This window comes from Zonotrichia albicollis, chromosome 31, assembly GCF_047830755.1.
Source record: "Zonotrichia albicollis isolate bZonAlb1 chromosome 31, bZonAlb1.hap1, whole genome shotgun sequence".
In the NCBI taxonomy this organism is placed as follows: Eukaryota; Metazoa; Chordata; class Aves; order Passeriformes; family Passerellidae; genus Zonotrichia; species Zonotrichia albicollis.
Genome location: NC_133849.1, coordinates 4541671 through 4569457, shown reverse-complemented (window position 1 = coordinate 4569457; position 27787 = coordinate 4541671). Strand labels below are relative to the sequence as shown.

The 27787-nt window shown below is 55.8% G+C and overlaps 2 protein-coding genes and 1 pseudogene across 2 annotated transcripts in view; 1 reads left to right on the top strand and 2 right to left on the bottom strand.

Moving 5' to 3' along the window:
• Positions 1-27787, top strand: part of LOC141725900 (uncharacterized) — a 215890-nt pseudogene that overhangs the window by 93156 nt on the left and 94947 nt on the right.
• Positions 8905-27787, bottom strand: part of LOC141725878 (uncharacterized) — a 135199-nt gene continuing 116316 nt past the window's right edge. The window contains exon 3 of the mRNA XM_074530040.1: positions 8905-10473. Within this exon, the coding sequence (XP_074386141.1) occupies positions 9635-10473 (839 nt within the window). The 3' untranslated portion in view covers positions 8905-9634. The remainder of the gene's footprint in view (positions 10474-27787) is intronic.
• LOC141725903 (class II histocompatibility antigen, B-L beta chain-like) lies at positions 21764-24766 on the bottom strand. Its single transcript, XM_074530068.1, has 4 exons — positions 24207-24766; positions 23488-23757; positions 22307-22591; positions 21764-21966 (listed from the first exon to the last, which is right to left on the bottom strand). The coding sequence occupies exons 1-4, from the start codon at positions 24289-24291 to the stop codon at positions 21764-21766; spliced, it is 843 nt and encodes a 280-aa protein (XP_074386169.1). The 5' UTR covers positions 24292-24766.

Below are 27787 nucleotides of genomic sequence, written 5' to 3'. Positions count from 1 at the left end.
TGGAGCATTTCCCAAGCGTCTGCCATCCCTGCAGCCGGTGCCCTCGAGGACAGACTGCAGACTTGCAGTCCTATTTCCTTCTTGAGACTTCTCTCTTGCTGCTGCCCTCGAGGACAGACTGCGGGACTTCCTGTCCTGTAGCCTTCCCGAGGCTCCTCTGGTGCAGGTGCCTTCAGGGCAAGACTGCAGCACTTGCTCATCTTCAGCCCTTCCGAGGCCTCTCTGCTTCAGCAAGCACTCCTACCCACAAAGACTGACATGGAGCAGAGACCCCCCAGCGTGCCCAAGCTGGCCTGGCTGGAGGAGGAAGAGGCTGGAGCTACCTCAGGACAGCAGCCTGAAGAACTGGAGCAGTTCCAGCTGCTGCAGGAGCGTGAGTGTCAGAGCTGGGCCACAGGGCTGGTGCCTGTAGCCAGCTTGGCCCCGCCCCATCCCATCCCATCCCATCCTATCCCATCCCATCCCATCCCATCCCATCCCATCCCATCCCATCCCATCCCATCCCATCCCATCCCATCCCATCCCATCCCATCCCATCCCATCCCATCCCATCCCTGTGGACATATCCATGGATAGGACAGAAGCTGGGCTGGAGCACCTGGCAGCCGCGCTCCATCCCCCGGGCATCCCGAGGCTCTCCCTGCCTGGGGAGCTCAGGGCTGGGCTGTTCTCTGGCCTCTCCCACAGCCCCTCAGCTCTGGCTGCGCTCGCTCTTTGCCAGATGCAGCCAAGGACGGGACACAAGAACAGGAAGCCGCCCGTGGCCGCTTGGGCAGAACGGCGCAGGTACCTGCGGCCATCCCCACCTGGGCTGCGCCTGCTGGCACTGCTCAGCCAAGCACCAGGCTTGGAGCACTCCATGGATTCTCCCTCTCTCGCTGCCCTTCTCCCCCAGACCCTCTGTGAATTCATCACGTGCCCTTGGCAGGAAGACACTGCTGGTGCGGGCACGGGCGTCTTGGCCAAGCTTCCATTCCTCGATGCCGAGACCGGTGCTGCCATGCTGGATTTGCTTGTGGAGAAGGGTGTCTCCAATCCAATGCAAGTAAGCAGCCTGGGGCGAGGACTCGACGCCCCCAGCAGTGGTGTGGCACCTCCAGCCAGGTCTGCCAGGCTCCCTTGGCCTCCGAGGCCCGGCCCAATGCGGTTGGAAGGGAAGCACTTCTCAGGGGAAGTTGCTGCTCTGGCAGCTCTGTGAGTCTCCCCGTGCCCTCTGCAGGTGCCCGCCATGGTGAGGTTCATCCACCAGTGGCTCACGGCCAATGAGTCTGCTGGGCACAGGCTGGACAAGGCCCTTCTGGAGCTGACCCAGGAACACCCCTGTGACGTGCTGATCACCCTCTTACGCTGGGCCCCATCGTGTGACAGGTAGGGCAGCCCCACGTGCCTTGAGGGCTTAGGCTTCACCAGCCCGTCACCCTGTAGAGCCTGTCCCTGCTGGCTGCCAGACAGGCGGGCAGTTCCAGGATCCTCTGGCTCCTCTGTTTTCCAGTGCTGCCATGTCAGCTCCTGAGCCTGGTGCCACGCTCCCTCCCTGCCCCTCGGGGCCTGTACCCATGTGGGCTGGCTGGCCGCTGCCGGCCAGGGGCAGTGGGCAGAGGCAGGGCTGAGGCCAGCGCGGGGCCCTGCAGCCACCCAGGCCACGGCGCTGTGGCCGAGCCCGCCCTGACACAGAGCTCTGACCCCACAGAGCTGCCGCCACCATGTGGGGAACCATCATGTCCTCGAGCAGGACTGCGGAGCCGGCGCTGCAGCTGCTCCTCCATGTGCTGAGCGCCTGGCCCGTGCACAGCGTGTACACCTCCGATGGGGACGACGCAGGAGTCTTTGCCCTGGCTGTGAGTTTCTGGTGCCGGCCTTTGCCAGCCCCCAGGCCGCCTCTCCAGCAGCCAGCTCTCTGTGCTCCCCCCAGCTGCATCTCCCTGCCTCAGGCACTGGGCTGAATCCTGCCTTAGGGGCAGGGCTCAGGGGCACCAGGCCGGCTGCTCCCCCCGTGTCTCCCCCGGCCTCTCCCTCGCATGCTCAGTCCCTGCCACGTGGATGTCTTGGCCACTGAGCGTTGTCTCTGGCTGTTTTATTTCTTGCAGGCAACCGTGGCACTGTGGAAAATCTTCAATCTGGCCTGGCGCTCGCCTGTCGTGCTGGAGTATTTCCCCAGTCTCTTTCTGCATCTGCTCTTCCAAGCTTACATCAGCACGCAGGAGATGCCAGAAGAGGTTGAGACCTTCTGGCAGGGATGCCAGGAGCAACACGGCCTCTCCGCCAACCCCAACAGGTGCTCCGTGCCAGTCCTCCCAGTCTCCCCGTCCCTCCCATGCCCCAGGGCAGGAGCCGGGGCTCCCAGCCTGACCTGGCCTTTGCTCTGCACACAGCTTTGCGCTGCAGACCCTGAAGGCCCTGCTCTGCCAAATGCGCTATGAGCACGTGGTGCTGTCCATGGAGCGCAAACGTGCCTGGGACACGCTGCTCCGTGCCGACACCCACCACTGTGCAGTGGGTCTGCTGGCCAGGTGAGACCTCGTTCTCCCCACCGCCCCTCTCCTTTGTGCCCACAACGCCCCACACAGTCCCCGTGCTCATGGGCGGCAGGGCCTTGTCACCAAGGGAGGGATGAGCAGCCTGGAAAAGGCCGGCAGAGGAGGGTGCCCGGGAACAGCCGCCTCCCAAAGCGCCCCCGGGGAGCTCGGGAGCAGACCAGAGCTCTGCCAGTCAGCCCTGGGAAAGCTTTGCCCGCCCGGCCCAGGAGCAATGGTGCCTTTTTCTCCCTGCCAGGGAGATGCGCCGTGTCTCCATCATCTGGTGCTGCAGCATGGCATCCGGCCTCTTTGAGCTGCTCAGCGAAGGCGTTTCAGACTGGGAAATGCCTGCCCTGGCCTTCCTGGTGGAGGTGAGCCCCATGGCCAGCGCTGCCTGGCTCAGCTGCCTCCCACCCCTCTGCCCTCTCGCAGCCGCAGCTGCCTGGGACGCTGCCCGTGCCCTGTGCTGCTGCCTTGGCTCGGCCCTGTGCACTTCTGAGCTCCTGCCAGCTGGGCACCTCTGTGCCTGCTCTGTGCCTTGCAGCTCCTGGATTGCCTGGACTTGAGCGAATGCGCTGAACAAGTCCTGGAGATCCTGACAAGGCACCTGCAGAGCCAGTCCAGGCACATGCGTCGCGTGGCGCTCCGAGGCCTCGTGGTGCTCACCTCGATGGTGAGAAGGAGGCAACAGCTGAAGCTGTGCTGGCAGCGTGGGGCTGGGGCAAGCAGCCCCCTGGGCTTAGCTGGGCTTTGGCAGCTGTGGCAGCTGCTCCCAGCTCTCCAGGCTCGCTGTTCAGCTGCCTGAGTGCTTTGGGACAGGCCTTCGGCCTCTGAGCCCTGCAGCAGCAGCAGCAGCAGCAGCGTGGGGCTGCCCAGCCTTGTTTTGCACACAGGATCCGAGCATGTACAGCCTGAGCGAAAGCCTTGTGAAGCTACTCTGGGATAGGGATGAAGACATCGTGGAGAAGACCCTCATTGTGCTCAGCCTCCTGATGCTGCAGGAAGACCTGGCAATAGCCAGCCCCATCGCCCTGCAGCTGGCTGAGGCGCTCTGGCACCTCTTTGACAATGTGAGGCTCTGTGCCCCCAGCCACGGGCACTTGGGTGCTGCCTTGGGCCTGGGCACAGGGGGGCCTGGAGCAGCGGACGTGGAGAGCTTTGGCTTCCTTTCAACAGGACAACAGCCTTGTGCAGCTGCTCTCCATTCGCCTCTTCAAAGACGTGATTGCCTTGGTAGTGGCAAAGGGAGAAAAGCCCCTGAAGAAGCCTGTGAGCCAGAGCCTGCTCCCACTCTTCTTCCACTGCCACGATGAGAACCCGTGTGTGGCACAGGTGAGGCCTCCTGGGTGTCCCCATGGGAGGGGGCTCAGCTGTCTCCCCAGCCCCTGGCACCTGACGGGCTCCAGCCTCCTCCCGGCCCTGGCACAGAGATGCGGCTCCTGTGCCCTGGGCTGCGGTGCCATCTCTGGCTCTCTGCTGCTCTGCAGGCCTCTCGGGAAACGCTGCTTTCTGCAGTGAGCTTCCTGAAGAGGAAGGATCTCAAGCAGCTGCTGCAGACGGATCAAATGTGGAGATTTGCTGAGTGCTTGGTAAGGAAGGACAGCCTGGAATGCCCAGCCCAATCCCTGCAGCAGCCGCCTGCCCACGGTGCCCAGTCTGTGGGGCTGGCAGCTGTGGCCCCTGCCCAGTGCCGCACGCAGGGGCACCGACCTGCGCCCCACACGCCGCTCCCTTCCCTGGGCCGTGCGGGCTCTGCTCCAGGCTCCTCTGGCCCCGAGGCCGGTGCCGACGGAGCCCCGAGCCAGCCGGGCTCTGCTGCGGGGCGGCACCGCGGCTCGCCGGGCCCTGTGCCCCGTGCCGAGCCCGGCGCCTGCGGCTGCGGGCCGGGCCTCGGGGCTCTGTGGGCAGGGGGAGCAGCGCCGGCCGTAGGGGGCGCCCGGACCAGGGCAGGGCCCGCATCAACCCTTTCCCTCCGTGCCCTGCCGCCTCTCTGCAGCTGGCAGAGGACAAGAGCCGAGAGGTCGAGCACCTGCGCCTGGCCCTGCCCTACCTGCGGAGCGCACAGGAGCCCCTGCGAGAGACGGCCGTCAGGTTCATGGGTGAGCGCCAAGCCCGGCTCCCTCCCCGGCCCGCCCCATTGCCGCAGCTCGGCCCCGGCCCCGCCTGCTGTGCCGGCAGCAGGATCCGGACGCGGGCATGGGCAGCCCCCGCTGGCCTGGGCATTGCTGCTGCCGCCCTCTGGCAGCCGTGCCCTGGGGCGGCAGCGTGCGCCAGGGGCCCGGGCTGAGCCCTGCCCGGCCAGCAGGGCGTGAGGCCTCAGGGCTGGCAGCGCCCGTGGGCGGCAGCTGTGCCTCTGAAGGCAGGACACGCTCTGTGCTCCCCAGGGATGGCCGGGCGCTACCTGACAGGGCAGCAGCCGCACTTCCGCATCATCTGCAGCGGTGAGTGAGGCCCGCGGGCTCTCGGCGGGGGCTGCCGCTGGCAGCTGCGTTCCCTGGCCCGCCCGCCGACGGCTCCGCTCCGTGCGCGCCCCAAGGGCAGCGGGGCCACAGCGCAGACACCTTGCAGGGGCCTGCGGGACATTCCTGGCCAGCAGCTGCCAGCTCGTCCTTGGCTCCTGCTTCCTCCAGGCCGTGCCAGCAGCTGCGTGGCACGGACGAGGCTGGAGGCTCTGCCCAGCTCCCCGCAGATCCAGCCTCTGACTGTGCCTCTGTTTCTCTCTCTGCAGCCCTTCAGGACATGACGGATGACAGCAGCCCTGCCATCTCATGCCTGGCGCTTCAAGCTCTGCACATCCTTTTAGCTGTACAGAGCGTTCCCTCCTCCCGGCTCCAGAGGATGCGAGACCAACTCCGCCGCCTCTGGAAGTCGCGGCCTTTCCTGTGTGCCCGTGGCTGAGTGTCCTGCCGCGGCGCTGTGGAGAACTGATCCGGGAGGCTGCGTCTGCTGGGGCCGCCTGAGCCTGCGGGGAACAGCTCTCCTGTGCCAGCACTTCCTTTCCCTTCACCCACTCCAGGAACATTAAATTGCTGTTGCTGGATAGCCGGGTGTCCAGGAGCTTTCTCTTGGTGCACAGTGTCTTCAGGCCAATGGGGAAGAGGGGAAAGGCTGCTTGGTCTGCGCAATTTGCCCGAGCGTGCGGTGTGGAAGGGAAAGTGGCCAAACACCCCTTGGCCTTTGGTGGTTCCTGCAGGAATGTTTTTGTTCTTGCATCAAGTTTTCTGGAGCTGGGGGAACAAGTGTGTTCTGTGTTGTGAGAGTCTGTCTGAAATATCCCTCGTCTGCCTTACGATTGTCATGGAGAGAGACCACCAAAAAATTAAAACCCCTGTTTGCTGATCCGGTGGCCGGGAAAGTCATGTGCCTGAGGCCTGAAAGTGCTGCTAAGTTGCTGTTTTCACAGATGTTGTTTGTTATGCGCTACACTGAGCTCACAGGGCATCCTGCCCTTTTGCGCAATAGCTCTGGGATCCTCCCTACCTCTCAGCCTGGCTGGTTTGAGTGTTAGGGTGGTCCCCTTCTCCAAGAGAAGACCATTCATAACCACCGTGACAGACAAGTAGAGATGTAAGAAACCTCTTCATCAGGGGACTGAGACATGAAATCCCTATGTGAGAAGGCCCCTCTCACCTTCTTCAAGAGACTGGGACTGAAAGCCCCAACTCGGGGGAGGTGTACAGGGCATGGAAGGAAAGCTGCCCAAAGCAAGATGGATGTTGCAGGTGTAGGCAGTGGACAACAAAAACAATGACTCTCGCCTGCTGACAAACTTGGACTGTGTGTATCCTTATTTCCCACCCCCCTGAAGATACAATAAACTACCTTTGTTTCGGCTGCAAATCCATCCCCCTCGCCCCAATGAAAAAGAGTATAATTGGGGTCCAGATGAACTGGGCCTCTGAGACCTCCCCGACGTAACAGCGGATCCTCGACTGGACTGGACCAAAGGACTTCGTCTCTACGTTTGTTAGCTCTATCCCCTCTCTCTTTCTCTCTCGCTCTCTTTTGTCTCTCTCTTCCCCCATCTTTTTCTCTCCCTTAATCCCTCTATCGCATTTTGCTGTGGTCATTCAATAAAGGTGCATTTGTTTCGATTATCATTGCAAACCCCCTTGTACCGTGTTGGTTCTTTTTGCACCCTAAGATCAAATCCATGAACCATCACGAAACACATCTGTGAGGATGGATCGTGACACCCCCCGAGGACCCCTCCCCAAATTCCCCCCAAAGCCCCCCCAGCACCCCTAGACCCCGCTAAAACCCCCTCAAGTTCCCCCCAGACCCTCCCCAAATCACCCCCAAACCTCCTCAAGACCCCTTCCCAAATTCCCCTCACGACCCCTCCAGGACCCCTCACCTGTCCCTGCGCCTCCTCAGCAGCTCTCGGAGCCTCCCCGTCCTCTCCCAGCGCCTCCCCCGCTCTCTCCAGCGCCTCCCGCAGGAGCCGCCCGAGCCCGGGGCGGCTCCCGGGGGTCCCTGAGGGGGTCCTGGGGGGGCGGGGGGGGAGAGGGGGCGCCCGCTCCATGCCCCGCCCCGGGGTCGGGGGCGCTGCTTTGGAATCGGCTCTGATTCATCGGAGCAGGGCGGGGAGGGCGGGAGTTGTTGTGGGGAGACGCCCGGTGATTGGTTGGTTTCGTATAGGGTATGCTGATTGACAGGAGAAGGTGGGGGAGGCGGGCTTTGCCGAGGGAAGACGCCCGGTGATTGGTCAGTTCAGGTCGAGAGAGGCAAGAGTAGCTGAGAAGAGGAACGCTGTGATTGGTTTGTTCGGGGTGAGAGGCGGGCGTGTCTGAGGGGAGGCATGCAGTGATTGGTTGGATCGGTTCACAGAGAGGCTGGTGTTCCTGAGGGCAGACCCGCGGTGATTGGATGGTTTGGAGCAGGGCGCGCTGCTATTGGTTGGGAAAAGTCCGGTTTTTTAAGGGAACGTTCCCGTTTTTTTGGGGGGAAAACTCTCGGAGTTTTAAGGAAAAATTCCCGATTTTTGCAGGAGAAACATTCGCGGAGCTTTTGACCCCACGTGGCCCCAAATAACTCAAATAACGCCAAAACACTTCAAAAAAACCCTAAATAACCCCAAACAATACCTAAAAATCCCCCAAATAACCCCAAACAAATCCAAATAACCCCAAAAAACGAAAAAAACCTCCCCCAAGTAAAAGCCAAAAAACCCCAAATTATATCGAGCACACCGAAAAAAACCCCGAATATACACCAAAATTAACCCCAAGAACCCCAAATAATTCCAAATAAACCCACATAAACTCAAATAAGCCCAAACACTAATACTTCCAAATAAACTCAAATAATTCCAAATAACCCCAAATAAACATGAATAAACCAAGTAAAAACCAAGATAAACGCCAAATTGTCCATTAATAACCCCAAAAAAACCCCAAACAAACCCTAAATAAACCCAAATAAACCCCAAGTAACCCCAGTTCCTCCTGTCCCCACCCCAAAACAGATCCCGACCAATCAGAACGCGCGACACTGACGACGATCCATCCACTTGCTGGGCACAAACTCAGAGCACTGGCCCTGCTCAGTGATTTTCAGCCAATCAGCGCCCGGCCCAACTCTGACTCATCACTTGCCAGCCACAGACCAAGGCCTCTCTTTGCGGTAAATACTCAGAGACCAGGCGGGGTAATTTCCAGCCAATCAGAGCGCGTCTCGCTGATGACTCATCACTTGCCGGCAGCGGAATTTGGGGAGGGGGGGAAAGGTGACCCGGGGGATGGGCTGGGGACCCCAAATAATTCCAAAACGGGGTCGGGAGCCCAAAACAGAGCAGGAGGGGCCTGAAGCCCCCAAAACCAAACACGGGGAGGGTATTAGGGGAATGATTGGAAAGGGGAGGGAGAGCGGGGAAAAGAGGGTCGGGACCCCAAAATTGAGCTGGAAGGGGATGAGGCCCCCAAATTGAGGTGGGAGGGGAATGGGACCGCCAAATAAGGCTGGGATAGGTATGGGGTCCCAAAACTGAGCTGGGAGAGGGATGGGACATCCTAAATTGAGCTGGGATGGGGGTGAGACCCCAAACAGGATGAAGCAAATTTTGTTCCTAGAATATGTAAATGAGTTTATGGATATGCAAAAAGTCTATGAATATGCAACAGGCTGATGTCATGGGAAACAAGAACCAAAGGTTGTTATGGCCACCAAGACGCCCCAGATATTTTCGGGGACACCCCTTAATTAATCTGGTTTTAATTACATCAGCCTGTTACATATTCATAGACCCTCATGCATAACCATAAACTCATTTACATATTTAATGAACTTTTTATATGGCCCATCCTTTGATTACTACTACTACTAACAATAACAATAACAATAATAATTTGAAATTAAGGGGCTCTCAGGAAAAGATATGGGAGTAGAAATAACAGTTCTTTATTAGGAAAAACTAAAAATACAAATACAGTAGTACAAACAAAAAAACAACAGTTACAGAGTCAGAATTCTCCGGGAATCCAGTGAAAAAGTTTGATCCTCGGGGAATCCAGTGGGAAAAGGGCTGATGCCTTGGGAATCCAGTCGAAAAGAGCTGATCCTCTGCAAATCCAGTGGGAAAAGCCTGATCCTTGAGGAATTCAGTGAAAAATGAGGCTGATCCTTTGGAATCCGGTAGGAATAGGGCTGATCCTTTGGGAATCCATTTCTTATCCCCCAAAGAGAGGGCACAAGAAGGCCCGTGGAGTTTTTATAGGGTATCCCAAGGGTGGAGTTGGGGTTTGGGTCAGGGGAGGAGTTCTTATCAACACAACAAGGGTGAGATCAAATACCTGCCTCTTAGCAACAGCAGCACTCCACACAGAAAACATCCCCAAATCCTAAATTCCCTCTAAAACAACTGAGAAATTATGGAACTTCAGATATATTCAATCAATTTCCTTAATTTAACCCAGTTTTGGGTGTTTTTAAAGGATGAAGGTGAAGTAGAGGGAAATTAAGGCCAAACAAAGAGGAGAAGCAGCCAGGTGAGTTCCCACCATGGATCACAGGGAATGTGAGTGACCAGGGCTGCGCCCAAAGTGCCTCCTCCAGGGGGGGATGGAGCTGGAGCAGCGCACGAAGCTCTGCCCGCACTCAGGGCACTCGCAGGGCTTCCCTTAGTGGTGCCTCCGTTGGTGTTGGGTCAAGTTAGAGCTGCAGTAGAAGCTCTTCCCACACTGGGGACACTCGTAGGGCCTCTCCCCAGTGTGGATGCGCCGGTGGATGACGAGGGTGGAGTTGCGGTTGAATCCCTTCCCGCAGTCGGGGCAGCGGAAGGGCCTCTCCTCTGTGTGAATCCGATAGTGCTGGACGACACTGGAGCTGTTCTGAAACCTCTTCCTGCATTTATCACACTCATAGAGCCTCTCCCCTGTGTGGATGCGCCGGTGCTTGACGAGGGCGGAGTTGTACTTGAATCCCTTCCCACAGTCGGGGCATTGGAAGGGCCTCTCCTCTCTGTGACTTTGATAGTGCTGGAGGAGAAGGGAGCTGGTTGGAAACCTCTTCCCACACTTGGAACACTCGTAGGGCCTCTCCCCAGTGTGGGTCCTCTGGTGCCTGATCAGGCTGGAGCTCACGCTGAAGCACATCCCACACTCCCCACACTCATAGGGCTTCTCCCCAGTGTGGATCCTCTGGTGCACATTCAGGCGGCATTTCCACCTGAAGCTCTTCCCACACTCCACGCACATGTGGGGTTTCTCCCCATCATGGAGCTGCTCATGGAGCACCAGCTCCGAGCTCTGGCTCCGTCTCCGGCCGCCTTCCCGGCCCAGGCTGGCTCTTTCCCCCTCAGATCCCCGCCGGCTGCGTTTGCAGCCCCTCCTCGTGCGGCATCTCCGGGGCTTTTCCTCCCCGTTGGCTTCCTGTGCCGTGGAGCCGCTCAAAACGGCCTCTTCCACCAGGTTCTGCCGCGGGCATTTGTCCTCCCTGCTCTCCAAGCTCAGCTCCTGCTCTGGGGAAGGAATGACAAGGACAGGATGGGATTTGCCTCCGTGCCACAGGCAAGGGCAAGGAGATCCCCCAGGGCTGAGCTGCAGCCGGGGCCGTGCTGGGCTGGGAGATGGAGCAGCACAGAGGGGAAAGGGGCACTGACTTCCTCCTCACCTGCCTCAGTGTCCCGGGGCATCTTCCTCTTCCTCGCAGCCTCCTAGGCCTGGGCAATGGGAAATCCTGGTTTGGGGAAAACAAGGGATGAGAGCGTTTGTAGGAGTGTCGGGGGTTAGGACGGTCGGGACGGACGGAGACGAGAGAGCTCTGCAGCCAGGGCGTGGAACTTGCGGTTTATTGCAAAGGGCCTGGGTGCAGGGCCCTGCCTGGAGCTGCCAGGCACAGCTCGGAGCAGGCCCAAGAGAAGAGAGGGGTAGGGAGGGTGAGAGGGTAACAGAGTAAGAGGAGAAGAGTGTAAGAGAGTAAGGGTCCCGTTACAATACAACAGATCTTCTTCTGTGTTAAATATTCTATTTCTCACTAACCAATCTAGTACAAGATACAAATCCTATAGCATTTACATACAGCCTGTAAAAATCATTACATCACTATACTGTGTTACACTTTAAACCCTAAAAACTCCTCTTTGGACTCCTTCTGCTGAGCCAGTATGGTCTGCTCTGACCCTTGGATCTGCCTGCAAGCAGAGGGAATTGTTTCATCAAAAGGGGATTACCTTCAGTGGGGCCACACCATTGTTTTCCAGTTGTTCACTAACTAAGGTATCTCAGATCTTGCTTTCATTTCAATCTTCCTTATAGTTTTTATTTTCACAAAATCTTTTGCCAGACAATCCTATTTAGAAGGCTTTCCTGTTTCATCGTCCCCAAAACACACTGAGTTTGAAGGTCCCTCTGCCCAAGTCCATCTCTACAAGTCACTTGTGGAGAGCCTGGTTCAAGCATGGCTTAAAGAAAGAGGCCATGAAGGTACTCAGCTGAGGGAAAAATAGAAGCCTGCTGTAAAGCAGCAGTTCTCAGGCTTGATTCTGTAAATAATTAAGGTTCTCAGCCACCTTTTATATAAACAACAAGATTCTCAGACCGTTCTGTCCTTGGCTGCTACTGGGGACAGACAGCCAGTCTGGGAACATATATGAAGGTTTTGAGAACCTTTCATATCATGGTGGGAACACTGATCTTGGTTTCAGTAAATTAACTTCAGGTGTTGTAAACAAAAGGAGGAGCTGAAGTTTTCTCTACAGCCTATCAGGAGCTCAGATTTTGCAATATGCATGAAGTGAATTAACACTGTTATAAAAAGTGCCTGATTGATGAATAAAGTGGAGTCGATGCTGAACAATGAAAGTTGGGTCTCCCCCTCCATCTTCAATAGTCACTGGCCATCAGGGCTCCACAAAAACCTCCCAAACACCAAGATTCAGCCCTGAAAAAGCCTCCCAGGAGTTCCCCGTCCCTGGTCCCTCCCCTCTGGTGTGTGGAGGTTCCCCCCTGTCCCAGCTGTTGGGGTTACGCTTGGATTGGGGGTCCCCCTTCTCCTCGGTGCCCGCCCTGCCCAGGCTGCTGGCAGTCCCAGCAATGCCAAAAGATCCCCCCGCTTCGCTCTCCCCATTTCGGGATGCCGGGGCTGTTTGGGCTCCCGGGCTCCCTTCTCCCCTCATTCTCTGCTTGGGGCTGTGAATGAGACGAGGGCTGGTTGTCCCAGACCTGCCAAGTGAGTGCTGGAGTCTCCCACGCTGCGTTTACGACTTTCCTCAAGGCAAGCAGCCAGTAAAGAGACACAGCGAGTGAGAAGAGAAGTGAGAGAATCCCCCGGGGTAACTGGGACTGGGTCTCAGAGAGGGGCTGGACCCCTCAGAGCAAGGGAGCAGAGGAGTTTCCGAGCCCAATCCACTAGGAAACGGGACAAAAGGGGCTCCTAAAAGTTCTGTTGGTTTGAGGGATAAGAGAGCCCAAGAGCATCCAGAATTAAAACCTGCTGCGTTGAGGAATTAACATTCCAAGAGCATCCACGGTTGTGCAAAATTCTGCCGGATTGAGGATATGCTCAAGAGCATCTGGGATTGTGCAGCACAGCTGGGTTGAGGGATATCCAAGAGCACGAGGACTAGCCAGAAACACCAAAACTTGTAATAGGTGATGTGAAAGTGTAGTATATGGTAGAGATAATTCATGCTACTAGTGTATAAAATATTGTAAAATCCACATTATGTCTCTTGACCATCCTGGCCAGGAGCAGTGTCTTATTCATATACATCTAGTTCCTGGACTTGGTTGAGATAAACATCGGGGTTTTTAATGAAAGAATAGAAGCTTCCAGGGCGATAATCGCTGGCTTCCCCGGGTCACCAGGTCCAGCCAAGAGTGATTAACGCCTCGACATTACAGCTACCAAGATGATCCACAGCCCCACCCTGATGCATGTGAATGCTGACTTCCCCGGAGTCTACTGACAACATCAGATACCGGGACTGAGTCTTTGTTCACCTCTGCACAGGTAAAGCCAAGGTTATGCATGGGAAGAGACACAAAGAACATTCGGTCATCTCTGCCTCGAGCAGAATAAACTGTAAAAGAACTCGCTGTGTCAGGCAGCATTTGTGAACAGGGGGAGACTCTGACATTCGCAGGTCAGATCCGTGTTCACCCAGCACCGAACCCGGGCTCGACGCTGACTCTTGGCTGTGGTGGTTTTGACAACCGAACTTCAGTCTCAAAGACAAATTAATAAATCTTTGCTAAATTTTCTTATAAGTTTGGCTCTCGATTTGATAATTCATAACAAAAGCTACCTTATTGTTGTCTTGTTGTGTGTGAGAGTGAGTCACACACAAAATCAGCCCTTCCCGGGCAGGTGGGAAGGGGGGCTGCGGAAAGAGGAGTGTGTGACCCACAAATAAGCCATTGTTCTCCTGGCGTGTGGGGGCTGTGGCATAAGGTACAGGTGACCTGCAAACGGGCCATTGTCCCCAGGGCCTGTGAGGGGGCCGTGGCTAAAGAGTGTGAGTGACACACAAATCAGCCCCACAGGGGAACGGCACAGGAGGCAGCAGAGTCAGGGCCCTCCCAGGAGGCCCGGAGATCCTGAGACCCAGAGGCCACCCCAAGGCCAGGGGGGGCCACAGGGACCCGCGATTCTCTGTCAACAGGGATCCACTCTGTGTCCTGAGGGCGGGAATGAATGTGTGGAAGAGAATGGGAAATAAAAGTGAGTGAATGTAGATGACTGAAAGTACAGGTAATGTATATTCTGTATTTTAACGTTCACTGTATCTCCTTGGAGGGAGGTGTATTGTACTGAAAGTAGTGTGAGAAAAAAGTTTTTTATTTTTGTTTGAGTAGTTGAAAGAAAAGTGGTATTTAGGTTGTTAGTGAAATTGAAAAACAGAGGAAGAAGATGAATAGATAAGATCTTGAAAATGAGACAGAAAACCAGTAAGTTGGATAGAGGAGGAAAAAAAAGAAAAAAAACTGGTCCTTTGGGAGTTATGTTTGCTAACAGAGATACAACTCCTTGCAAAAGGAGAAAATACAGGGTATGTAGTGGTTGATGGGAAAAACATGCAAACTATGGAAAAAGGGAAATTAACCTTAAACTAGTAAGCTCAAACTTGTGAATTATATACTTTTAAAAGAGCACTAGAATATTTAACACCATATAAAGGAAATATATATACTGATTTAAGGTATGCCTTTAGAGTAGTACATACCTTTAAAAAATCTGGAAAGGAAAATATTACTTAATTCAAGAAGAAAAGGATTAGTACATGAGTAACTTATTTTAGAGGTTTTGGAGGCATTAAAATACCTAAAAGAGATAGCTATAGAAAAAAATTAAGGAACCCCAAAAGGGAAAGACCCCAGAAACAAGAGGAAATAATTTGGCAGATCACAAAGCTAAGGATGCATCAGAAAATGGAGCTGAAAGAGTTATGTTAGTATGAAATCCAAACAAGGAAAAACCGGAAATTCCAAAGTTTAGGGAAGCCGAGAAAAAAAGACTTAAAAAAGACAGGAAGTGAACAAGATAAATCAGGGAAATGGAAACTTCTTGATGGAAGACAATTACCTAATAAAATGTGCTTACTAGGAAAATATTAGAAGACATGCATCAGAAAACCCACTAGGTACTCAAGCTTTCTGTGATCATTTTTTGAGGAGCTATGCATGCACTGGGATTTTTGGAGTAGCAAAGCAAGTAACTGAAAGAGGCTTAATTTGCCAAAGGATAAATAAAAGGTGATGAGAAAAACAACATTAGGAGGTCGTGAGTTAGCTCGTCCACCATTTCAAAGTATCCAAGAAGAAGTTTAGATTTGTTAGGCTGTGGATTTATTTGTAAAGTAATCCCGTTCAATCGTGTAGAACAGAGAATATGCCATATGTTAGACAGAGGATTTTAGGAGAATAAAAGTCTTAAAAGTATCAGAAACAACCGAGACAAAACAAGAAAAGAAAAAGGGGAAATAAAATGAAGGGGAAGAAGAGGAAAAATAAGAAAAAGAGTGGGATCCTCTGCAGCTCTTGCCCCTCCGTTCGCGGCCGAGGCGCCTGTCCCGGGTCCCGGCTCGCTGCCCGCCTCAGCTCCGCCTGCCCCGCTTTCCATCCCAGGTGCGGCCTCACTGCCCAGGGCAGCTCCACCTGCCCCGGCGCTGTCGCTCAATTTGTGTGCCCTGCTCCCACTGCCTGGCCCGCGGCCGCTCTGCCGCCCATGCTGGGCAAGATGGGGGTTGCTCTGTCCTGCCGCCTGCTCCGAGCTCACCGCGCCCACCGCACCCAGGGGGGGTCCCAGCCATCCCATCCCCGCCTGCCCTGCCCGTGCCACCTGCGCTGGGCACCGCCGCTGCTGCCGGGCTCTCCCACCTGCCTTTGCTCTGCCGGGAGCTGCCGGATCAGCCGCCATCAGCCATCTGGGGGCTGCCCACGCTCCGCCTCGGCCTCCACGGGAAGATCCCCCTCTGCCGATTCCGGCAGCAGCAGACCCTGCCCACACTCCCACCGAGCCTCGGCGGGATATCCTCCCCTCACCCCGTCCTGCTCTGAGTTACGTCCCCTTGGTAACCACAGCTGCGGCTGCTCAGGGAAACTCTCTCTCTCTACAGGAATCACCTTATCGAAACACTAGGAGCTCAGTTAAAAGGCAGCCCTCTCCAAATTCTTTCCCAAAACACAGGAGAAAGGCCATAGAAGGTAAAAAAGTGAAAGAGTTAGATGAAGGGATTGCTCTATTTCCGTTCAGAGAGGTTCCCATGGGATGGATGCGCTGCCCCGCCCCGCGGGAGCCACCAGCGCCCCTGCCGGCCGTGCCCGGAACTGCACCCAAGGGGAAAGCGCCGCAGCCCAAAGGCCGGGACTGGCTCCGGGCTCTGTTTGCTGTCAGTGCCGCAGCTGTTGCTGTTTGTTTGCTTTATTATACACACTAGTAAAGAACTGGTATTCCTACTCCCATATCTTTGCCTGAGAGCCCCTTCATTTCACTAGTCTAAAAATTAAGAGGGAGGGGGTTTGCTTTCTCCATTCCAAGAGAGGCTTTTTCTGCCTTCCCGAGCAGACACCTCTCTTGTAAAGCAAGACAAGCACCCACAGGCACTGAGGGGGCTGCAGGAGGGGCACAAGAAGGCCCTGCAGCACTTGGGCACAAAGGCACAGCAGGCGAGTGTAAGAAGGGAGCAGCAAAAGGCCAAGCTGAAGGCAAAGGCCAGGGCACAGTTCCTACAGCCCCTGAGGGATCAACCCCAGGGCCCAAGGGGGCCCCAGCACCCAGGGCACGGGCTCGGCCACAAGCACCTGGCACAGGCATTGCCCTCCTCGGCAGGGGAGAGCCCACCCAAACAGCCCCTGGCAAGGAACCAGGGCTCCAGCTGCAGGGCACAAGGACACTGCAAGCACAGACAGCAGCACCCTCAGCACCAGCAAGTCCACCCCTTGATGCACATGGATTGCCAGGGCTGTCACAGCCCCCATCACACCAGGGACCCTCCACACTGCAGCCCTTGAGAACATTCAGGGTGGGTCTGCATTGAGAGGAGGCATTTCCTGATGGACACAGGGGCCTCTCAATCCACTCTGAATCTTAGACCTAAAGGGGAAAATAGTAAAAGAATATTTAAATTTTTAAGGGAATGAATGGGAAAGATGAGCAGATATGATTTGTTCAACCATTATTAGAAGCTGTGGGGGATAGGTTTGAATAACATTAATTTCTTTTTCTTCCTCCTGTGATTGTAATTAACTAGGAAGGCCTTTGAGAGCTGGATTTTAATACTGTAAAAGGGAAACAGAGGCTAGTTCTGCTCTACCTGTGTGTGAAAAGATGACAAGGCCGATGCTGAATGAACACAGAAGTGTGGGCAGTCCCAGGGATATAGGGAAAATTAGATTTGGAGCCTCTACAAATTCCTTTAGAGCAACCAGGACAAGTGGTTTCTAAAACCAATACCCTGTTCCAAGAGAGGGAAGGAAGGGCTCACAGCCTAGTACTGAGTCCCTGTTTAAGGCAGGGCTTCTGGAGCAAAGGATGTCTCCCTACAACACTCCTATCCTACCAGTCAACAAACTGGATGGATGGACAGAAGGAAGAAACACAGAATTTTTCAGTATTAAAATGAAGGTTACCTGAGGTGGCTGGCCTGGGCCTTCCAGACAGTGAAAAAGACTTTGAATTACAGGTGGATGTTAAACAGGGTCTTGCCAAAGGAATTCTTGTGCTAAAATGTCTAACCCTACATAGGATATCCTACAGTTCAATTTTGGCATCAAGTTAAAGCTCTGACAACAAAAGAGCCTCTAAATGGATGAGCAGGGCTCAGTTATTACAGCATGAATCTTGTTCAATGGCACAGGAGGATTCAGAATTGAGGACAGGGCAAGGGTTTAACCCAGCCTCCTGTTTGAACAGCCTGGAGAGGGGCTGGCAAGGAACCCAGGACTGCACTCAAGGGACAGAGCTCCAGACCCAGGCTGGGACAGATTGATTATGGGACATTCCCTGGCCTGAGGGAGAAAATGTGTTTGTGCATGGCTCTGCAAGGGCAGCAGAAGGGAAAAGAGCTACAAGACAGGCTGTTATTAAGGAAGGGCAATCAGACACAGCGCAGGTCACCGCCCCATGCTCAGCTCAACCCGCGCAGCTGTGGGTTCCTGTGAGAGCCTGGCACTGAAATGCCCTGAGCAGGAAGGCTTCAATATCTTCTGCTGACACCATGGCACCTAACAGGGGGGCAAAAGCAATTCTCACTGCTTCAGCAACCACTGGGGCAGATATCAAGGCATATTCTCCCACAGCAAGCTGGGCTGGCACACAGCCTGCCCTGGCACTTTGCTGCTGCCAACACCCAGCCAGGACATCGGCTCCTGCCTAAGGAGTGCAAAGCAGCACCACTGGTGGCCAAGGGGCCCATGCCAAGTGTCCCTGAGGCCAGAAACAGCTGCCAGCACAGCTCAACACGGGGGGACCCCTCAGCCTGGCCTCAAGGGCTCTGAAGCCCCGGAGATTTGCACTTCCCGCCTGCAGCAGGAGGATGGGAGGCCGCCCCTGAGCCTGCCCTGAAGGCAACACAGCAGCAGCCAGGGCTCCACAGCGGGCCAAGCCCCTGCGCCTGCCCACAGATCCTCCCCTGGAATCCTCTGCAATCCTGGCCACCCTCCTCTGCCATCTCCAGCCACTGGGGCCAAGCCTTGCTGCCACTGCTGCAGCTTCAGCGCTGCCTGGGCCTGCACTGCCACAGCTGCTGGGGAACACCAGGGCACAATTCCACTCTGGGGCTCACTCACACCCACACTCTGGGCTGCCTGCCATTGCACTGCTGCAAAATGTACCGATTTTGGTTCTTTTAAACCTTATTTCTCTGCTCAGGCTTGGTTTTCTCTGCCTTGGGGAAAGGAATTTTAAAGGTTTTATTTAAGGGGTGTTACACCACTCAATGGAGATGAGTTTAACATCCCAACAGACTGGGAACAGCACAAAAGACACCCACAGAGATAACGACCAGCAACAAAACATCAACATTGCCCAGCAGCAAACAGCAACCAACAGCTACCCCAGACACTGCCTGGGCACAGCTGGAGACACCTGGGCTGGAAAAGGCTGAGAAGGAAATCCAGGAGTGAGGAGACCGAATTCACATCAGAGGGGAAGGAATCCGTGTCCAACAGGAAACCAAATACTAAAAACTCACACAACTTGGAAGCAATGAACATTAAAGCAATGGATTTAGATTGGTTCAGACTACATAAAGTTTAAGAAAAATCGAGTAAAACTCACATGGCATGGAATGATTTTCTCTGCACAGTCGGGCTAGTTGTGAAAGAAATTATTTCTGTTGCACATCCTGGCCAGAACCAAGGAATGCCTTGACGCTCTAACACTATAGAGATTCTTGGAGAGTTTTTGTTTTTCCTGCAGTTTTGGTGAAAAAATTACAACATGAGAAAAATTTTTCATAATATTCCCACTTTATATTGTCAGGTAGGTTTGGGACAGAAGTGTAAGAATCAACTTTTGGTCTGGGTTTTTCCACGTTCTCCTTTATGTTGCATTTTGCAAAATCGAAGAGATTTAACTGTAATACTTTGAACATAAATAGTTAATACTTTTTTTAAAAAAAGGAGATTCTGGGGGGCCACATGTGACTCACGAGATGGCTGCCCTGGAAGAGAAGCTCCATTCCAGGCAGCCTGCAGAGAAGCTTTAGAAATGCAAACGAACACTGCTGGGCAAAGTGTGGACAATGCACCTGGGTCTCTTGCCCGGGGCAGGAATTGGGCTGATTCCCTCTGCCCCTCACCCCAAGCTCTGCCTGCTGGCACTGATGGAATTTGCACAGCTCAAGGCAGAGCCCAGGGGGAGGATATCTGACCCTGCAACACAAACGGGTGAAGATGCAAAGGGAAACAGCACATGGAGAATGTTGGGAAAACTTCACTATAAATAAATGGAGGGGAATCATCCCTCTGCCCACTCCAACATGTGCTGTCACTGTCTATGTTATATAGGGTATATAAGAGCAGTGGGGGTTTTTTGCTACCAAAAATTCAGGGAAATCAGTTGGGAATCCAAGGATTTGATGATTTAGTTAGACAAAAGCAGTCAACTGATGCAGCCCTGGCTGGAGAGAGTGGCCAAAATCGGGGAAAAGATGAACGGCCAGCAGAACAAATCCTACAACACCATGGACCAGCCCCTGGGAACCCGAACCAATTCATATCAGGAGCCACAGAACCCATTTCTCATTTCAATGGCATCATTAGATTACAAGCTGCCCTCGCAATAACCAACCAGACAGCTCCAGCTCCTGACCTTCCTGCTGACCAATCCACTGAAATGAGGAACACAACAGTTCACCATGGGATGGGATCAGATCATCTGTTAGCAGAAAAAGGAGGAGTTTGTGGAAAATTAAATGATTCAAAGTGCTGTTGGCAAATAGACGACAAAGGAAAAGTGGTGAAAAAAAAAACCCAATCCAAAAACAACGGAAAAATTAAGCAGCTCATGTATTGGTCCAAACGTGGAAAGGATGGGAAGGGGACACGGATTTGTAGCTTCCTGGCAGACCATGGGTTAAACGAATGCTGTTTCTCTTCTGATGTGCTACAGCAACTCTCATCTTTTTACCATGCTCCACACCTTGAGAGTGCAGCTCATTCAGCAGGGGAGCAAGGCACCAGGGATTTGTAGATAAGGAAGTAACTGGGCGAAACCACCAGCTGCAAAAAATGTTACTAATTAAAATGGACTGCTGCTCACAGAAAGTCCCGCTGAATTCCTGAAATTCCAGAAGAACAAGGACTTAACAGAGCTGTGAATACCGGCTGTTATACAAAAGTGGGGGTGCACATTAACGAGGACATGCAGTTGGCGGATCGGGAAGTCTGAACCTTCCAAGCACCTCAGCCAGTGGGCAAAGGGAGAGGGAGATGAGGCCGGGAAAATGAGAATAAAAAGGAGGCTGCGAACTACAACAATGGCAGAGAGCACACGGCAAATGCCCCACGGCCTCTCTCTCTGCCCAGCAATAAAGTCACTTTTACAGGACTCCTCTGTCTCCTCTGCGCACAGACATCTCCGGCCACGGGAATTTCCCCGCACAGCCCCGGGCACGGGGCAGCCCCCTCTGTCCCAGCCACAGCAACCGGGCCGAGCCAGCGCTGCTCCGGCAGCGGCTCCTGCCGAGGCAGCGGCCGCAAGGAGACCGCGGGCAGCCGCTCCCGCAGCGCCCTCACGCCAGCGGCAACACGGGCCGGACACGGCACAACGAACCCGCCCGAGCCCCCTGCCGCCCCCGAGGCCCGCAGCCAGCCCCGAGCCCCCGCACAACCCAGTGCGGCTCCCACCTGCGCTGCGGCCGCCTCCGAGCTCCGCCGCCGCCTCCGCCGCCACCACTCCACGGTCCGCAACAAAGCCCCGACAACGGCGCCGCTTTCGAGCCACGGCCGCCCCCAGCCCGCCACCGGAGCCCTCCTCCGCCCCGCTCCCACCAATCAGCGCGCCACAACCACGAGTGACGGCACCATCGCCCAATTGTAGCCAGGGGCGTGCTCTGCACACGGCACAGCCCCGCCCCGCGCTCTCGGGGCCCCCCGGGCTGCGTGAGGGCACAGCCGGATAGCAGGAGGAGGGATGGAGCAGTAGGAGCATGTGTTGCTGCCCCCGGATCCCGCAGTGCCCCGGGTCGGGACGAGCTCCGTGCCCCGCTCCAGCTCCCCCTCCCGTGGGAGGATCCGCGCTGGATAATACCGGGTGACCCCCAGGGTCAGAGCCCCCCGTGTTGGGAACACACCTGGCTGGGGGTTCCACATGTTCCTGGCCCCCCCGTGGACACCTCGATGAAGGCCGGGGGATCCCCGCTACTTTCCTGTTTCTGCTCCTCTCCTCATCTCCCCCTTCTCTTCCTCCCGCCTCTCCTCTCCCGGTTCAATCGCTCCTCCTGCTCCTCCTCCCCCCTCCTTCCCCTCATCTCTCTTTCACGTCCACTCCCTCCTTCCTCCTTCTTTTTCGTCCTCTTCCTCCTCCCGCTACCCCGGGCCCAGCCCCCACCCTTTGTCCCCCTCCCTTTACCCAAATCCGGCCCATCGCCCCACCCCAAACCCCTCCCCATCGCCCCCCAATAAACGGTCCCGGGCCCAACTGGGAAGCTTTATTGGGAGCACTGGGAGCAGGCACTGGGCGGGGGCAGAGCGCCGGCGGGGCTGGGGGGGGACACGGGACCCCGCCCAAAATCAGCGGAGCGGGGACGGAGCGGGGGGTCCCGGCCGGGCCTGAGCCCACGGGGAGGGGCTGCGGCCGCCGCCGGCTCAGGAGCTCTGTGGGCAGAGAAAAGGGGGTGACACCGGGCTGCGGGCCCAGCAGGAGCGCACCCGCTCCGCTACGGCGGGGACGCCACCCCCGGCACCGGCCCTGACCTTCTTGCGCAGGGAGAAGCCGAGCCCCAGCGCCAGGAAGACGAAGCCCAAGATGCCCGTCAGCATCTTGCTGCGGGCGGCGTCCGGCGGCATCTCTGGGGGATCCGCAGGGCTCAGCACCCCCAAAACCTCTCACCGACACCCCGAGGCCCTCCCAGGGCCCCCTCCAGTCTCATTCCAGTTCCTCCCAGTCGCATCCAGCATCCTCCAAACCCCCTGCCCTTTGCACTCAGCGCCCCCAAACTCCCTCCCAGTCACACCCAGCACCCCCAAACTCCCTCCCAGTGCCCACCAGGACCCCCCCAAACCCCTTCCCAGCCCTTGCCCTGCCCCCAGCCTCTCTCCCACTTCCAGCCCGGCTCTCTCCAGCTCCCTCCCAGTGCCTCCCAGCACAGCCCAGTGGCTCTGCCAGCGCCCCCAGGGGCTCCCCCGTACCCCAGTGCCGCCTCAGGGGCTGCTCCAGGCTGACGTGCTCCACCTGGCAGCTGTAGCTGAGCCCGCGCCGGGTGGGGGTTTCCAGCAGCACCAGCAGCTGGTAGGTCCAGTCCCCGTTGGGGACCACGTCGGTGGCCACCACGTGCTCCGAGAGCTCCTGCTGGCCCTGGAACCACCTCACCTGGATGGCAGCAGGGTAGAAATCCATCACGGAGCAGAGCAGGCAGCCGGGGCCGGGCTGGGAGCTCGAGGGGGGCACCAGCGAGATGGACACGCTGGCGGGCACTGGGAGAGAGCGAGAGAGAGAGCGAGGACACACTGGGATCAGCTGGGGGACACTGGGAAAGAGAAGGGAGGACTGGGGTGGGCTGGAGAGAGAATGGGAGTGGACTGGGAGGGACTGGCAAGGGACTGGGGATGGAGTTGGAGGGACTGTGGATGGACTGGGATGGAGTGGGAGAGACTGGGGATGGACTGGAAGGGACTGGAATGGACTGGGAATATACTGGGAGGCACTAGAAATAGACTGGGAGGGAGATTAGTGGCACTGAGAGAGGTGGGAGGGGATGGGGAGTAGTTGGAGAGAGGGTGGAGGTCTGGGAATGAACTGGCAATTAACTGGGATTGACTGGAAATTAACTTGGAGGGGCTGGGTGGAACTCGGAAGGACTGGGAGGGACTGGGGCGGCATTGAGAGAAATGGGAAGGGGTGAGGGGCGAAGGGATTGAGGATTGTGATCTGGGAATGAACTGGGAATGGACAAGGAATGACCTGAGTAGAAGTGGGAGGGACTGAGAAGGCACTGGGAGGGATCTTGGGATGGACTGGGAGCGAGTGGGACGGCCTTGGAGGAACTTTCATGGAACTGGGATGGAGTGCGCCGCACTGGGAGGCCGAGTCCAGCTCGGGGCACTCGGCGCTGAAGGTCTGCCTGGCAACAGATGAGTCATCAGAGAGACGCCATCTGATTAGCTAAAAAGCGTCAGCTTTACGCGTCGCTGAAATGGACGTGCAGGGGGGCACTGGGAGCGATAAGCGGGTCACTGAGGGCGACAAGGGGCCCCGGGGATGGGCACAAGGAGGGCTGAGGGCTCTAGGGCGATTCCCAGGGAGATTTTGAGGGGCTTCAGGGTCATTGGCAGAGCAGGGCCCGAGGGGACACGCTCGGCCCCGCGCTCACCTCGGCGCTCCGTGATGAACGGGGTGGACCCCTCGTACCAGACTCTGCAGAACCACTCCCCCGAAGTCCGTTGGTACTCCAGCCACATCGGGTCGTTGTTTAAACGCCTGGCATTCATCGCCCCATACGGGTTGAACGCCACGTACAGCCCCACGTCGCTGTCGTACACCAGGTGCTGCTCCCGATTGTAGATGAGCCTCTCCACGGACCTTATCTTCTGCGTGCCGTTAATGAAGTAACATTCCTGCTTTCCCATGTGCAGGAACACCGCTGTAAGTGCAGCACACAGCTCGGGTGGGGCCCAGCACCCCCAGAGCTCCGGGGGCCACCCTGGATTCCCCGCTCCGCACCCCCTGTGCGCCACGGCCTCCATGGGACCCTCCTGCCCGCGCTGCCGCTTCCTCTTTGCCACCCTTCCCCCATTTCCCCTTCCACATCCTCTCCCCTCCCACTCCGGCCGCACCAAAATCAATTTTAGGTCCCTAATCCCCATTTTCCCACAAATTCCCCAAACCCCAGACCCCTCCCGCTCAGATATGGTGTGCCACCTCCCCTTTTACCCCCTCCCCCACCCTCTCCCACCCCTCCCCCACCCCTCAGCCCCTCCCGCTCTCCCTTTGGGGTGTCCCCTCCTGCTCCCCCTCGATTCCGGGCTCCCCCCTTTGCCCCCTTTTCCCCCTTCTCCCCCCCTGTCCCAGCGCCTCCCGCCCCCCGCTCACCCGAGAGCTCCGCGCCCGCAGCCGTGGGGGCTCCCAGCACCACCAGTGCCACCAGCAGGGCCCCAGCTGCCGCCCCTCGCCCCATGGCCGGGGCCGGGCAGGGAGCAGCAGCCCCAAAGCAGCCGCGCTGCGCTGGGAGCGCCAGTCCGGAGCAGGGCGGGCTCGGCAGGGCCGCGCGCTCTCATTGGCTGCCGCCTCTTCTGGTCAGCGATCGGCCACGGGCTCTGCCCGGCAACCGATGAGGAAATCCAACACTCCGAGCTCTCATTGGCTAAGCTGCCTTCAGCCCGCGCTGCCATTGGCTGAGGCCTTTCCGGGACGCTGCAGCCCCGGGCTGGGGGTTTTTTGGGGAGGGAGAACCTTGGGGCTCTGGGCAGGTGGGGGCGGGGATGGAGAGACGCGGGCTGTGCTGGACCAGTCAATCAGAGCCGCTCATTTCACATTTAACCCCTATTTTTTTGTTACTGAGCTCGTTCAGGATTTTCTGTTCCGATCCCTTTGTCCCGCTGTCCTGGTTTGAAAAGGAAGTGAGTTTTTTGGGATCAAACCAATGTGTGGTTTTATCAAACGAATAGGTCAAACCAATAAGTCCTCAGATTTGAATATTGGCACCTGGTGTGGCCACTGGGGACATGGATTCACCTCTGAGCACACAGGGGGTTAGAAGCAGAGAAGTCCCAGGGGAAGCTCTCTTGGTTCCGGTGGGTGAAAGGTTCAGAGCTGCCCTGCCTGGCTGCGGACTGGGTGCAGGAGGGGAAGCCATGCGGCCGGGTGAGGGGAGCCGGGCCTTGGACAGAGAAGGGAGGTGAAGGCCCCTGCAGGATGGAAGGGTGGTTTAGCAGTGCCAATTGTCTCCTGCAATCTGCCATCAGGGACCTGGCCAGGTGAGTTTTGTTTCCAGGGAAAATGGCCGGCATTGCTGTACAGGGGCCTGTGTCCCGGAGTGGCCAGCTGGCTGCTGAAATTCCGCATTGCACAGGATGCCTCCCAGACTGAAGCTGGCACCAGTGTCCACTCGGGTTGGTTTGACAGTGCCAAGTGCCTCCTGCAGTCTGCCATCAGGAACCTGGCCAGGTGAGTTTTGTGTGCAAGGAGCAATGATGGCGTTGGTGTTCGGGTGCCTGTGGTGCTGAGTGCCCGGCCGTCTGCTGGGGTTCTGAAATCCAGGTCGCCCTGCCCCGTCCCTCACTTCCCCCACTGCCCACCAGTGACTCCCTGCGGCAGCTCGTGGGATCCTGGACACGGCTCTGGGACACACACAGACATTGCTGAGGGGCAAAGATGGGGGGGCTGGACAGGTGAAGAGCTGACCCTGAGGGTTGGGGTGCAAAGGACATGGGGTGCCAGGCAGGGTTAGGGCACAGGTGCCACCCTCATGGTGGGACAGCCCCAGAGCCGTCCCAGCAGCTGCAGGGAGTTACCCCGATTGGAAGGTAGAGATAAGGTTTGGAGGCCAGTCAGTTACAGGTAGGAGTTGAACAGACGTTTAGGTGTTTTATTAGGTTTTTTTTTCAGGGATTTTTAAGGATATTTTAGGGGTTTTTTTTGCAGGAGTTTTTTAGGAATTCTCTGGGAATGTTTAGGAACCTTTAGGGCTTTTTCAGGGCTTTTAAAAGAACATTTTAGGGTGTTTTAAGGGATGTCTTACCACTATTTGGAATTGTTAGGGGTGTTTTCAAATATTTTGAGGGCTTTTTAAGGACTACTTAAAAAGTTTTAGGGCTTTTTGGAGAGTATTGAGGGTATATGGAGAACTTTTTTTACGACTAGGTTATTTCTAGGGTTTTTGGGGGAATTTTATAGACTTTTTTAGGGTCTTACAGGGCATTTTCAAGATTTTAGAGGTATTCTCAGAGCTCTTTAAAAAATCTCTAAGTAGTCCCAAAAGGTTCTTTGGGGATTTTTAGGGGTGTTTTAGGGGCTTTTTAAAAGTAGGGTGGTTTTAGTGTATTCTGACACTCTTTTTGTGTTTTTGTGAGGTGTTTGGGACACTTTGAAAACTAGGCCTTTTTTAGGGAATTTAGAGGGTTTTTTTAGGGTCCTTTCAGGGCCTGACAGAGGCTGAGGGGCAGCTTGAGGGGTACTGTGGGGGCTGGAGGGTGGCAGAGGCTGGGAGCTGAGGGAGGAGCAGGGAGAAGGGACAGTGGGTGACACACAGATGCTGAGGGTGACAGGGGCAGCTGGAGGGTGACACCAAGAAGCTGGGGGCTGAGGGGCAAAGAGAGGATTAAGGGTGACACACAGGAGCTGAGGGGCAGCTGAGAGGGGACTTGAGGGGCATTGGGGGGCTCAAGGGTGACAGACAGAGCCGGAGGGCTTGAGGGGTCAAGGGAGAAGGCTTGAGGGCTGCACAGTGCACTGGAGATCAGGGCTACAGGGAACAGCTTAGGAGGCAAGTTAGGGTACAGGTGCACCAGCCCTCAGCCCAGCCCTCACCTCAGCCTAAGCAGCCCCCCTAACAACAGCACAGCCTTTTCCCCCAACAGCAGCACAACACAGCAACCCTGACAGCGAGACCAGAGCGGAACTCTCCCGGTGGGACAGGACAGCAACCCTCACACCAGGACAGTGACAGAACTCTCAGATTACAAGATCCACGGCAAAAAGGTAGGCAAGGCATCTGAGGGTTAGAGAGATAGGTGGGGTGTCACAGACATCTTTTCATAAAAATCCTTTCTTTAGGATTTTTCTCCCTTCTGAGAAGCTGTGGCCTCAGCAACAAAGTGTAAACAATGGTTATCTGCTGCTGTGGAATGCAACAGGTGCATCCGTGATTGGTCTCCTGTGGATGTTTGGATTTACTGACCACTCACGGCAGAGCTGCTCTTGCTTTCTGCCGGGACACAGACCTTTGTTAGTCATTCTTTTCTATTCTTAGCTTAGCTAGCCTTCTGAGAACTTTTCCTTCTATTCTTTGTAGTATAGTACTAATGTAATATACATCATAAAATAATAAATCAAGCCTTCTGAACATGAGGTCAACATTCTCGTCTCTCTTTAGACCCTGAAGACCCTTGTGACAACTGTGACAATTGTTGAACCCCGAATGAGTGAGGAGGACAAAACCATCAATTGGTGACCCCTCGTCTGAAGAGCAAATTACTTGGAGAGACCCCCAGAGGAACAATTGCTGCACTGGGTAAACCCCAAATGTGTGGCATTGATGGTTGCTTCACAAGTGACCACAGAAGTGGATTCTAGCCAAGAGCTGAAGAACTGAAGATCCTGATTTGGAGTTCACAGCAAGGCTGACCACAAAGAAAACCTTCCGAAAAGCCTCCAGGAAGATGTTCGGAAAGCACAGCAGCGCAATGGAGCTGGCCAGAGCATGCTGAACTCTTTCAAAAGGTACTGTTGGCTTTTCCCTTCCTGAAGATGCGGCCGTTCGTAGTTTGTGGCTGCTGATGTGGAGGGCTTCCCCCATAGAGGAGGAGGTTCGGTTCTCCCCTTCAGAGGAGAAACTTATTGCCCTCTGTCAAAAATGGGGTGAAGAGGACGGACTTTGCCTGTTGGAGACAGATTTCTGTGAGTTTTTTCGATGGACAAAGCTTTTTGGGTTCTTTACGAATGTGCTCTGTGCC